Raw genomic sequence first — 12,957 nt, 5'->3', positions numbered from 1 at the left:
TCTTGTAAAACAAAGACCTCCAAGACACTCATCGGCTATCTCAACCAATCCCTCATCATTTCCTTCTCTTCCTCCATCTACATCTAAAAAAGAATACACTTTGAGAACCATCGGTGGCATTCAGAAGGAACGCCCTGCCAGTCAATGGAATAACAACATCCTAAAAACGTACTCAAAAATAATACCATTGTCGGCAGCTCTTCTTCAATCACTTCGATATCATTGGAATCTCCTCAGAAGGAATTTTCTCCTACTAAACTCGCATCGCATTCCTCCAAACCTTCAACATCCTCTCACACAAACCGGGTAACAACCCAACAAAACAGCAGCATAAAATCCAAATCTCTTCCCACCAGCAAATTTCTCGCCAAGAACATCTCTTCCTCTTCAATCTCCAAAAACAAGTAAACATGGATACTTCACAAACAGCCAATTTCAATGTGCTGTTTTGGAATTGCCGGAATATTGTCAGTAAGAAGCCAGATTTAGAGCTTATTTCGCCCTCATATGACGTTATAATTTGCGTTGAGACTTGGCTCAACCCTACCTTGTCATTTAGTCTTCCTGGTTTCTCTATAATCAGAAGAGACAGGCCTTGTCGTAGGGGTGGTGGTATCGCCATCTTCTTAAAGAAGAACCTCCTCTGGTCTCACATCAGCTCCATTTCCATCGATGATGAATTGACGGAATCACTCACGATCCGTATTAGTCTAAGCGACTTACGTCTCACCATTTGCACATGCTACAGACCCCCGTCTTCGGATTTCGATCAGGACAAGTGGTATCAGCTCCTGCAACAACTTCAGCAGCAGGGACCATTTATTTTGGTCGGTGACTTTAACTGTCACCATGAAGCATGGAACTGCATAAATAATTCACGGGCAGGGGAACATTTTCTTCAAGTTCTTGAAGACACAAACTGTATGGTTCACAACACCAACACTTCGACATATCTTGGACACTTCAACCAACAAGGCAGTAATCTTGATCTTGTTATTTCTCCCTGCAATTTTGCTCACAAAATTCTCACTTCTCAAATTAACGACCCCTGGGGTTCTGATCACTTCCCCTTACACATAACCGTGCAGACTACCCGCTTCATCTTCAAACAACGGCGCAACAGACTCACTACAAAACGAACTGACTGGCGCGCTTACTCTGATCATCTTGAATCTCTCACTCCCGTTCTCCTCTCTAAGGAGTTTCTCGACTTGCAACCTCTCGATCAGTATTCCGTCTTTGTTGAGATGATTCAACAATCCGCTGAATCTGCTACTCCTGCTTCAAAAGGACATTCCAACGGTCGTCTCAAAAATCCTGTTCCATGGTGGGATCAAGAGTGCAGCAAGGAGATTCGTCTTAGAAAGGCCTGCCTTTTAAAATGGCGTCACACCGGCTCCTTTCAGGATTGGATTGCTTATAGTAAACAACGGGCTTCCACTAGGAAAACTCTCAGGAAGAAGAAGAAGGAGAGTTTTCAAAAAATGGCTAGCGAACTGAACCGGCAGTCGGATTTAGGCCTCTTCTGGAAACGGATCAAGGTCTTTAAAGACAAGTGGACTAATTCTACTGCTCCCACTCAACAGTCTAGCCTCAAAGATTATCATAATTTGATCGACAAACTTTGCCCGGCTTGGGCCTCTCGTGGTGTCACATTCTCTACCAGAAATTCCAACTCTTTTCTCGATACAGGCTTCACCCTCTTTGAGCTAAACTCCGCTTTGAATAAGGTTAATTGCAAATCGGCTCCAGGTCCAGATCGCATCGACTACCAACTTATTAAACTCCTTCCTCTTGCGTGGAAGTTGTCACTATTGGATATCTTTAATTCTATTTATGAGAACAATTTGTTCCCAGAGCAATGGCATGACAATACCGTCTTCTTCATACCCAAGCCGAATCAAAAAGGTCTTCGTCCTATCACACTCTCTTCCAACCTATGCAAGTTACTCGAAAGATTAATCTCTCAGAGACTCTATTCGTGGCTCGAGTCGATGGGTCTTTTGCCGGAACTCCAGTCCGGTTTCCGTAAAGGCAGATCCACCGCTGACAACATTCTTGCCTTCACAACCCTGGCGCACACCAACCTACTTAATCGGCGCACTACGGCTGCCGCTTTTATTGACATTGATTCAGCCTTTGATCGTGTCCTACCAGATCTATTGTTAGCTAAACTTGAGTTACTAGGGATTTCTGCCAACCCCCTTCACTTCATCGCCAATTTACTTTCGGATAGAAGATCTCATTTCCAGGTGCGGGATGATAGAGGATTCCCACTTGAGATCACACGGCTCTCGAACATTGGTGTTCCGCAAGGTGGCGTCCTCAGTCCCCTGCTGTTCATCCTTTACATTGCAGACATCGACTGCAATCTTCCTAGCAACATTCGAGTATACAAATATGCCGACGATATTGTTATTTGTGCCACTGGCGATGATCCTAGTGGTGCCACTGCATCCCTGGAAATTGCTACCAACATACTAAACAAAAACCTTGAGCAAATAGGTCTCAGCATCGCAGCCCATAAAACTAAACTCCTCATAATCAGTGGCAAGAGAAACTTTGCTGGCACACCTTCTATTAAGATTAGAGAATCTGTCATCTTCAAATCCACCACGGTCAAATTCCTAGGCATTCATCTAGATCAAAGACTTAACTTTTCTCACCACATCAATGAGCTATGTGCTCACACTCGCAAGACCCTCAACGTTATTAAGTTTCTTCGAGGCACCTGGTGGGGTGCTCACCCTGACACTCTTCTGACCATATATAAAGGGCTCATTCGCTCCAAAATAGAATATTGCCTTCACATTTTTTCTCCTCACCAGCATGGGCTCCTCCAAAAACTGGAGAGAGTCCAGCTAGCTGCCGCTAGATTCTCACTGGGTTTGAGGAACTCCACACCTATCAATGTTACCCTCGCTGAAGCCAAACTTCCACCCCTTACTCTACGTGCTGAGTACCTAGGTAAAAAGCATATCACAAAAATATTGACAAACTCGGCTCACTTTCTCAATAGTCAACTTGCTGCATATTTATCCAGTATTGACAATCTCAGACCACATATCCGCCGCCCTACTAATCTCATTATTCGTGTCATTCAACAAATTTGGTCTTTGAAACCCCTTCTTATCAACTCTAAGGAATGTTTGTTTGGATCTTATCAAGATCAGTCTGCACCCTCACTTCTATGCGACACCACTACTGGGCTCAGTTTGAAGAACTCAGATGACATTAATTCAAAATTTCAAGAGATCCTTTCTACTAGCTATAGAGGATCCATCCCAATATTTACTGATGGTTCTAAAACACCAACAGGGATTTCCACTGGGGCTGCTTGGTTCTGCCCAGAGCTTGGGCAGGCAGAAGCTATGAGCATTCATTCTCATGCCTCAGTTTTTACTGCCGAATGCTTGGCTATTTCCAGAGCTCTTGACTTGGCAAAGAACTACCCAGACATGGCTTTTACTATCTTCACTGACTCGTTGAGCTGCATCCTTGCCATTCAAAATCCGATCAACTGCTTGACCCACTTTTACGCAAGAGAGGTTCTTAACAAAATCAACAATTTTGGTGGGATCTCTCTTCCTCATAAACCTAGACTTGTCTGGATACCTGCTCATCGGGGCTTGACTGGCAATGAAGAGGCTGACAAACTGGCTAAACACGCTACTAATGCAGCTCACCATCCCTATTGGAAACTACCTCCTCAAGACTTGCATATAGTTTATGCATCTCAAATGTGGGAGGAAGCAGATGCTATCTGGTATAACAAGGCCCAACCAGGCAATCCTAAACCGACTGGCATAAAATACTTCAAGACATTCTTTCAAAGTACGAGAAAGCCTTGGTTTACGGGGAAAAATTTACCGAGGGTTATCACCTCGTGGATCTGTCGAGCTCGATCGGACCACTACAGTCTGGGAGAGTCCCTCTTCAAGATCAAGCAAACAAGCAGTCCTCTATGTCGCTGCGGTATCATGGAAGATAACCTCAATCACGCACTCTGGCAGTGCCCTCTACTGGATCACCGACCTGAGCTCATTAATGGTCTTCGGCGTCAGGGCTGGCAACCTCCCTGGTGCATAGAGACCTTTCTCGCCGGTCCACACCTCAAGGAACTATATACTATATCGCGCTTCTTACAAAAGAACAATATTTCTATTTAATTAAGTTTGTTCATCTCTGACCTTTCTACTGACTTTATATGAATTTACTGTAATGATATGTACCACTTATTGCTGTACCGGATCTATGAGCTTGTATGGAGCTTACGATCCTTTTTTCAATAAATACAATACAAAAATACGATCAAACATGGTCTGTTTTACCGACGCGGAATTCGAAGTTCGGTCTCGACGCTCGCATCACCTTAAAAATTTATTAATGTCCACATATTAACGCAGTTGAAACCACTATCTTTTTATGTTAAAGTTATCATGCATACTATAGTATAATCAGCATAAACAAACATAGCTAAGAGATGTTTTATATTATGGTAGAACTCACTTTACAGGATGTTTTTTATCGGTTTGATATTGTAATTAAAATATGGTGAAAATAAGATCAAGTTTAAAAAAGAGGTTAAAAGGAAAGTTTGTAGTGCTTACCTTACTGATAAATGCTTTATTTGTCTCATATTTCCAGAAGTCAGAAGGAAAAGGAGAAATGGAAATGGGGAGAAGAAGAATTAGAAGAAGTAAAAAATTTCAAATACCTAGGGTATCACTTCCAGAAAAATGGAGGAACGGAGATGCACTGGAGAGAAACAGCGAAAAAGGCGATGATAGCGATGAAGCAAACATGGGGAATAGGAGATAGAAGATTCAAAAACAACTTTGAAAGAAGGATGAAGATCTATAGAAGTTTGGTGAAAAGCATCATGATGTATGCAGCAGAGATATGGAGATAGAGCGAATCAGAGAGACTTGAAAAATTACAAACAAAGTACATAAAATGGAAATTAGGCTTGGACATAGTGCAAATGGATATAGTAATGGATGAAATAAAGGAGGACAAAATAAGAATGGAAGCAGGCAGGAGAGCGGTGAAATACGAAGAAAAAACAAGGGCGAAAGGAATTAACTAGATAATACTGGAATGCTGGAAAGAGGTAGATACAAAATGCGAGAAAAAAAGATCGAAATGGGAAGACCAGAGAAGACAATACTATGAAGAGAAAGGAATAGAAATAAAGGACGTCAAATCTAGATGTATGGGAGACCTGACGCTAGCAGAAAATCTATCACAGTTAGACAGAGCAAAACAGTGCCAATCTTTTTACGACAGAATAGTAACAGGAAGGTATAACGGAAAATACAGAGGAATAAGGGAAGAAAACCGAGCTTATTATCTGAAAGCAGAATACAAAGGCAGGGACCATTCAATGATTACAAGGTTCAGATGTGGGAATGAAGAAAGAGGTAACAGATACTGGAAAAAGAAAGAGGACAACGTCTGTAGAATGTGTAGACTAGGAGAGGAGACAATAGAACACTTGTTAGAAGAATGTAGGGAAGTGGAAAGGGATAATGAATTAATAAGGTGGAATATTTTGCAGGATCAAGAGCAGAGGAGAAAATGGATGAGGAAAATAATTCGAAGAAGGAAGGAGATAGACCAGAGATAGAAGACCTGAAGTTTACGGACGATATTGTATCATCTTAATGTACATAATTTATAAAATATTGTAGGCGCACTCATGTGCCAAACCCCCTTTCAAAGGCGAAAGGCAAGAAATAAAGTTATCTATCTATCTTGTCTCATATTTTCTAATAAAAAACACAGGAAATACTTTTAATCAAATTATAGTCAAAGAAATAAACATAGGAGCTGATAATGAAAAATAAATAACCAGAGAATAAAAAAGAGAATCTTTACATAACGTATTACATAGATGCTTTAGCTTCAGAAAAGTCTTCTATACAAAATACTTTGGAAAGTTATCGTTCAGATTTACCTTGTGCTATATGCTCATAAACTTTAGCTGAAGCCTTTAAGTTACTCAAAAGCGATTTGTCACTCTGTAAAAATAAACCTTGGGATAAGTCAGGTAATTGCTACACATTTACCATCAATCTCAAGTCTACGTTCTTCAAATGAAGGTAAATAAAGCCCTTGTTTCACTGGTTCAATGAACGTACAAATTTTGATAAGTACAATCGCCTCTCCTTGTTATGGTGTACTGACTGTATTTGTTTTGAGAATAAATCTCTTGGGCTAAAATTTTATCATCTTGTCCGTTCTTACTCCGATTGGTGCTATCCTTCCGAGCTTTTTTCTTGATTTTAGGATCACTCTGTTGTAGGCTATCTAAATTTTGTTCTTGTTCTGTTCTTTCGGATGAGTTACTCGGTTTAGGGCCTGCATTGGTTGCTTTGCCTTCTTCACTAACATTCTGTCCATCTAAGAAAGGAGCTTTTCTAATTTCTTCACGTAATGTATTAAGTATTTCGCGGGATGGGTGATGTTTGATAAGATCGTTTAAATAACTTGTTTTATTTCCTGCTTTATCAAAACAAAGATCATGGAATTTTCCAAAAATAGGACAAATATTAATTCCTACTCCATATAATATCTTGGATAAATTTTTCGGCGTAAAAAGTTTTTTTTCGGCTAAGAAATGATTTAAATAATTTTCTTTATTAAAGCAACATTCATGAAAATTTCTTAAAATATAAGAGGCATTATTTCCTGACATGGATAATATATTGGATAAATTACTTGGCACAAAACCTGCATTATGGAAATCACCTAAAAGCTGCATTTTGTTTCCTTTCTCATCAAAACAAACATCATGAAAATCTTCTAAAGCAGAATAAATATTACCTCCTGCTCCATGCAATATTTTAGATAAATTACTCAGCGTAAAACTTTCTCCCTCATTTAAGAAGTGATTTAAATACCTTTTTGCTTTTCCTTTTAAACAAAAATCATGAAATTTTGCTAGATCATCTGTTGCTCCACTCAACATACTGCATAGATGACCAGGCATAAAACCCGCCTTATAGAAATCATCTAAAAGTTCTGTCCTTTTTCCTTTCTCGTTAAAACAAACACTATGTAATCTTTCTAAAACAGAAGAAGCACGAACTCCTGTTCTACATAATGCAGAGGATAAGTTACTTGACATAAAACCTGCAGCATAGAAATCGTCTAAAAGTTCTCTTCTTTCTCCATCGTCATTAAAACAAATATTATGCAATCTTTCAAAAGCATCTTTAGCTTTGGCTCCTGCTTTACTTAAAATACCGGAAATATTATACAGCGTAAAACTTTTTTCCCCATCTTTTTTCTTAATAAAATGCTTTAAATGCTGTTTTTTATTTCCTTTTGCATCAAACCAAAAATCATATAACTCTTTAAAAGCTTTAGGAACATTAGCTCCTGCCCCATGCAAAATACTGGATATTCTAGCTAGATTAACTCCTTCTTTTTCTAGAGTTTTTAAATATTGTGTTTTATTTCCTTCATCATTAAACCAAAGGTCATATAAGTCTTTAAAAGCTTTAGCAATATTAGATCCTGCTCCACTTAAAATACCGGATATATTAGTTATGCCCATTCCATTTTCTTCCAGAGTTTTTAAATATTGTGTTTTATTTCCTTGTTTATCAAACCAAAGGTTATATAAGTCTTTAAAAGCTTTAGGAGCATTAGCTCCTGCTCTACTTAAAATACTGGACATATTAGCTAGGTTTATTCCTTCTTTTTCTAGAGTTTTTAAGTATTGTGTTCTATTTCCTTCTTTATCAAACCAAAGGTCATATAACTTTTTAAAAGCTTTAGGAGCATTAAATCCTGCTCCATTCAAAATACTGGATACATTACATAGATTTATTCCTTTTTCTTCTAGAGTTTTTAAATATTGTGTTTTATTTCCCTGTTTATCAAACCAAAGGTCATATAAGTCCTTAAAAGCATTAGGAGCATTAGCTCCTACTCCATGCAAAATACTGGACATATTAGCTAGGTTTATTCCTTCTTTTTCTAGAGTTTTTAAATATTGTGTTTTATTTCCTTGTTTATCAAACCAAAGGTCATATAAGTCCTTAAAAGCATTAGGAGCATTAGCTCCTGCTCCACTTAAAATACTGGACATATTAGATAGGTTTATTCCTTCTTTTTCTAGAGTTTTTAAATATTGTGTTTTATTTCCTTGTTTATCAAACCAAAGGTTATATAAGTCTTTAAAAGCTTTAGGAGCATTAGCTCCTGCTCTACTTAAAATACTGGACATATTAGATAGATTTACTCCTTTTTCTTCTAGAGTTTTTAAATATTGTGTTTTATTTCCTTGTTTATCAAACCAAAGGTCATATAAGTCCTTAAAAGCATTAGGAGCATTTGCTCCTGTTCTACTTAAAATACTGGACATATTAGATAGGTTTATTCCTTCTTTTTCTAGAGTTTTTAAATATTGTGTTTTATTTCCTTGTTTATCAAACCAAAGGTCATACAAGTCCTTAAAAGCATTAGGAGCAGTAGCTCCTGTTCTACTTAAAATACTGGACATATTAGATAGGTTTATTCCTTCTTTTTCTAGAGTTTTTAAATATTGTGTTTTATTTCCTTGTTTATCAAACCAAAGGTTATACAAGTCTTTAAAAGCTTTAGGAGCATTTGCTCCTGTTCCATTCAAAGTACTGGATATGTTAGACATATTTATTCCGTTTTCTTCTAGAGTTTTTAAATATCGCGTTTTATTTCCTTCTTCATCAAACCAAAGATTATATAAGTCTTTAAAGGCTTTAGAGGAATTGGCTCCTGCTTTACTTAAAATACTGGACATATTAGCTAGATTTACTCCTTTTTCTTCTAGAGTTTTTAAATATTGTGTTTTATTTCCTTGTTTATCAAACCATAGATCATATAAGTCTTTAAAGGCTTCAGAAGAATTGGCTCCTGCTTTACCTAAAATACTGGACATTCTAGTTAAATTTACTCCTTCTCTTTTCAAAACTTCTAGACATTTTTTCCTTCTTTTTTAATTAAAAAATTTAAGAACTTATTAAACCTAGGTGTATTTTCTCTGCCGGCAATACTTTTAACAAATTTTCTTTCTTCACCAGACAAGTCCTGTCTAGATTCATCTTGTAAATCATTAAGAAATTCTGAATTTTCATTACTAGTAACATTTACATCCATGCGTGCCCTTTTTGATGCCTTATTGTCTTTGTTTGTGACAGAGCGCTTATGTTTTCCAGAGCTTACATCAGTTTCATGATTTTCGTCACCCGGACTCCTTGAACGACCACTTTGTTTGTGTGAAAAACTTTTAATATCTTGTAATGGTGTAGAAATGTAAGGTTGAAAAATATTGTTTGAATTTGAACCTACCACATTAGCGTAAACTTCCTCTCTAGAAACTTCCATGCTTTTCTTCATATCTTTTTTAATATTACTAAGAAGTGGTATAAAATGGTTCCTGTAATTCACTATATAAATAATATTACCTTTACCTATCTTATGTTTAGTAACATGTAATCCATTTATCTCTTCATCTCTCAATTTTATAACCCTAATTTTTGTGCCATATTTTTTACATATCATTTTTCCTTCAATTTCAGGTCTTCCCCATATAGCACTTTCCAACTTTAGAATATTTAATTCTGAACCAGAATTTGCATTTTCAATGTCTTCTACAGTAAATTCAATACATGGAATATATTCATAAAGTTCTTCACCTTTTTCTTTTAAAGCATTATTCAATCATAAGCCTATTTCTGATTGATTAACTTGGCGTGCATATTGCTTACAACTTTTCCGCAAAGACTTTATACTAAATCCTTTACTACCTGTAATCAGACCATTATCTTTTAACTCGTTCAATCCTTGAGCTACAGAATCAAAGAAACAATCCCCTTCACCTACAGCAGCTCCTATTTTGTACTCTTTAGGTAACACATTTCTTAGCTCACTTAAAAGTTCCTTGGATTCAATTTTTTGCTTTTCATCTTTTGCCTCTTTTATCTGACAGAAAATAGAAATAGGATCTCTAGTGAGTCGTTTTGAAGCTCCTGTTATGTTGTAGCTTTGATCTTGTTGAGCGTGCATAAACTTACCTCTTAATTAGTTGCGTAACTTTCTTTATAATTCTACCAGAATATTTTTATAATCTTTATATATATAATTCTTCTGTGCGTGTGTATGTGACTGAACTCCTAAACGGCTGGACCGATTTTGATGAAATTTTTTGTGTGTTCCAGTGGATTCGAGAATGGGTTAGATTCAGGGTAAACTTTACTTTACCGGATCCAAAATTTTGGACCTTTTTTTTTTTTGATTGATAGGTTTTTTTGCGTAGAATCTGAAAATGCAAGTCTCAACTTTAGGAATCCAATGGTTCAAAAGTTATAAGCATGTAAAGTTTGATATTTTTAGGGCATTTGCTACGTTACTGTGACGCCATATTGACTTCTTGTCCAATGAACGGTGTCGCTAGCTGCAGGCAGATTCATGTGGGTGCCGACTACTTTGGCGGGTACAGTCAAACCGTAAATTTGATGCTGTCTGAGTTAGTTAGGTTTATATTTATTTGACAAACAGACTGTACTGCCCATGTGAGAACCAATCAGGTTATACATATTTAGGGGCCACGCGAGATGCGATTGCGCGGGCACCACACTAATGTCTATGAATAAATAAAACACAAGATGGATGATTACGTTGTGATAAGACTTTTATTTAACAAAGACTCGCGATGTCCAAGATGGCGATGGAAGCAGGAAAGACGCGTGTCTTTTACTTCCGATCGCGTTGCCAGAAAAGTATAGAATGAGTAAGGGTAAAAATGGGGGTGCGTTGAAGCAAGGGCGTCAGGCCCCGAGCACCCTAGAAAAAAGGGCGCGGTTGGAAGGTTTGCTTCCTTCTGTGACCGCTAGATGGCGCGAGGACCGAGGGCGTTGTGGCGACCTCTGCTGATGGTCGACCGTCTCGCTGAAGCGTACACTTCCGATAAATGTACCGCGACATCTACTTCCGGGAAAAGCGTCGTTTTCCCGTTCCGGATGGAAGTTTTTCATTCTCGTGGGGACGTTTGAAGCGGTAGCTTTGTGTTTTGAGAAACTTTGTATTCTGTTCGTGGGTGTTCGCATCAAAGAATTTATAGGCGTTGTTGAGCGTTCTAAGCTGTGTTAAGTGCATTAGGACCAGTTAAATGTACAGCGTAGTTACAAATTTATAATAATTAACAATTAATAAAACTCTATATGAAAAGCGGTAGTGAGCTTGTTTTCCATCAATTGATAAAGTAGGAATACTAACTCCTAAGGAATCACTTATTCCTACAATTGGTGACCCCGACGTGATCGTCGTAGTGCAACCGTTATTAAGCGCGCGAAATCAAAGCAAAAAAAAAAACAGTAAATGCCGCTGGAACATTCACCCACGCGAGAGGACGGACAACAAGACAAGATGGCGGACCGAAAGGAAACGGTAAATGAGCCCGCTCCTGAGGCATCCATCAATTCAGCTACCTTACGACGGCTACCGCCGTTTTGGAAGGAGAATCCGGCTGCATGGTTCATCACAGTGGAGATGACCTTTGATCTGGCGCGAATAACCAGCGACGATACGAAGTACCGTTACGTGGTGACGAATTTGGACCACACCGTACTGCCCTTCGTCATGGACGTATTGGCCTCTCCACCGGCGCGTGGTAAATACGAGGAGATAAAGAAACGGATCATCGAAACATTTGATGAGTCCCACGAAACCAAGTTGAGGAAGCTGCTGCGAGGAAGTGAAGTGGTGGACGAGAAACCCTCGCATTGTTTGCAGAGACTTAGAAATCTGGCTGGTGGGCAAGTCGGAGAAAACGTTCTGCGTACGCTCTTTTTGGAGCAATTACCGGAGAGCATGAGAACTGTTCTCGCTATTAGCGATACGGCGGATCTGCAACGGCTAGCGCTCCTAGCTGATAAGATTGCAGAGATGTCTGCGCCGAGGGTGGCGGCCATTGAGGCATCAACCCCTGTAATTCCACCACCGTCCACCAGGATAGAGGCGCTGGAGGCTAAGGTGGAGAAGCTAGTCTCGATGGTGGAGACGCTCACTACGCGACAGTCCCGCCAACCCTATAGGTCCCAGCCAAGATGGCGGCCACGCGGTAGCCCTGGAAGGGGGCGATCTGGAAGTCGGTCAACTTCACGCGAAGGGAACAACTACTGTTTCTACCACCGGAGGTTCGCTGAGAGGGCCCATCGATGCGTCATTCCTTGTGGATGGCCAGGTCCACCACCTACTGGAGCTTCGGCTAACCCTGCCACGCAGGGAAACTGATTGCGCAACCCCGGATTGAGATGGCGTCGGATGGTCGCGACGAGAACTGCCGTCTCACTATTAAGGATAGAAATAGTAATTTATATTTTTTAATTGATACAGGGGCGGATATCTCCGTATTGCCGCACAGATCGGTAAGAGGAGAACCCGCCATTACTGACTCCAAGATTTATGCGGCGAATGGCACTCCGATAAGTACATTCGGATCGCGGAGGTTGACTCTGAACCTCGGATTGCGTCGTCCGTACACGTGGGAGTTCATTGTCGCGAAGGTTCAACAGCCTATTATCGGTGCTGATTTTCTCAAGCGTTTCGGTCTTCTGGTTGATTTACGAAATAAGAGACTGATCGACGAATTAACTAAAATACAAACTACTGGTTTTTTACAGACGGCGACTCAAACTTCATTGACGACTGTTGACATAAACAACCCGTACAGACGACTGTTACAGGAATTTATTGCTATTACTCGGACAGTACAAAAACAGGAAGTTCCCGCCCATCAGGTACGTCACCACATAGTAACCAGGGGCTCACCGGTCGCGGAAAGGGCGCGAAGGTTGCCCCCGGAAAAATTAAAGGCAGCAAAAGCCGAAGTTGACCACCTTATTGCAGCAGGGATTTGCCAGCCTTCTTGTAGTCAGTGGGCAAGTCCATTACATATGGTCCAAAAAA

The 12,957-nt window shown here is 39.4% G+C and overlaps 2 protein-coding genes across 2 annotated transcripts; both read left to right on the top strand.

Annotated features, from left to right (window-relative positions):
* Positions 1 to 4,332: 4,332 nt before the first annotated feature.
* LOC114880277 lies at positions 4,333 to 5,755 on the top strand. The gene is made up of 2 exons (XM_029196122.2): positions 4,333 to 5,423; positions 5,561 to 5,755. Exons 1-2 carry the CDS (start codon positions 5,216 to 5,218, stop codon positions 5,665 to 5,667), a joined length of 315 nt encoding a protein of 104 aa, XP_029051955.2. The 5' UTR covers positions 4,333 to 5,215; the 3' UTR covers positions 5,668 to 5,755.
* Positions 5,756 to 11,415: 5,660 nt separating this feature from the next.
* LOC123988426 lies at positions 11,416 to 12,282 on the top strand. Its single transcript, XM_046288454.1, has one exon. The coding sequence runs from the start codon at positions 11,416 to 11,418 to the stop codon at positions 12,280 to 12,282; it is 867 nt and encodes a 288-aa protein (XP_046144410.1).
* The last annotated feature ends 675 nt before the right edge of the window (positions 12,283 to 12,957 follow it).

Source organism: Osmia bicornis, chromosome 13, assembly GCF_907164935.1.
Source record: "Osmia bicornis bicornis chromosome 13, iOsmBic2.1, whole genome shotgun sequence".
Lineage (NCBI taxonomy): Eukaryota > Metazoa > Arthropoda > Insecta > Hymenoptera > Megachilidae > Osmia > Osmia bicornis.
This window is presented reverse-complemented; position numbering and strand designations above follow the sequence as displayed.

What these genes read in the sequence shown, in the direction of transcription:
- LOC123988426 (XM_046288454.1), top strand. Translation starts at nt 11,416, where the DNA reads ATGGCGGACCGAAAGGAAACGGTAAATGAGCCCGCTCCTGAGGCATCC.
- LOC114880277 (XM_029196122.2), top strand. Translation starts at nt 5,216, where the DNA reads ATGGGAGACCTGACGCTAGCAGAAAATCTATCACAGTTAGACAGAGCA. An exon ending in ATGTGGGAATGAAGAAAGAG is followed by an intron (nt 5,424 to 5,560) that starts GTAACAGATACT and finishes AATATTTTGCAG; the next exon opens with GATCAAGAGCAGAGGAGAAA.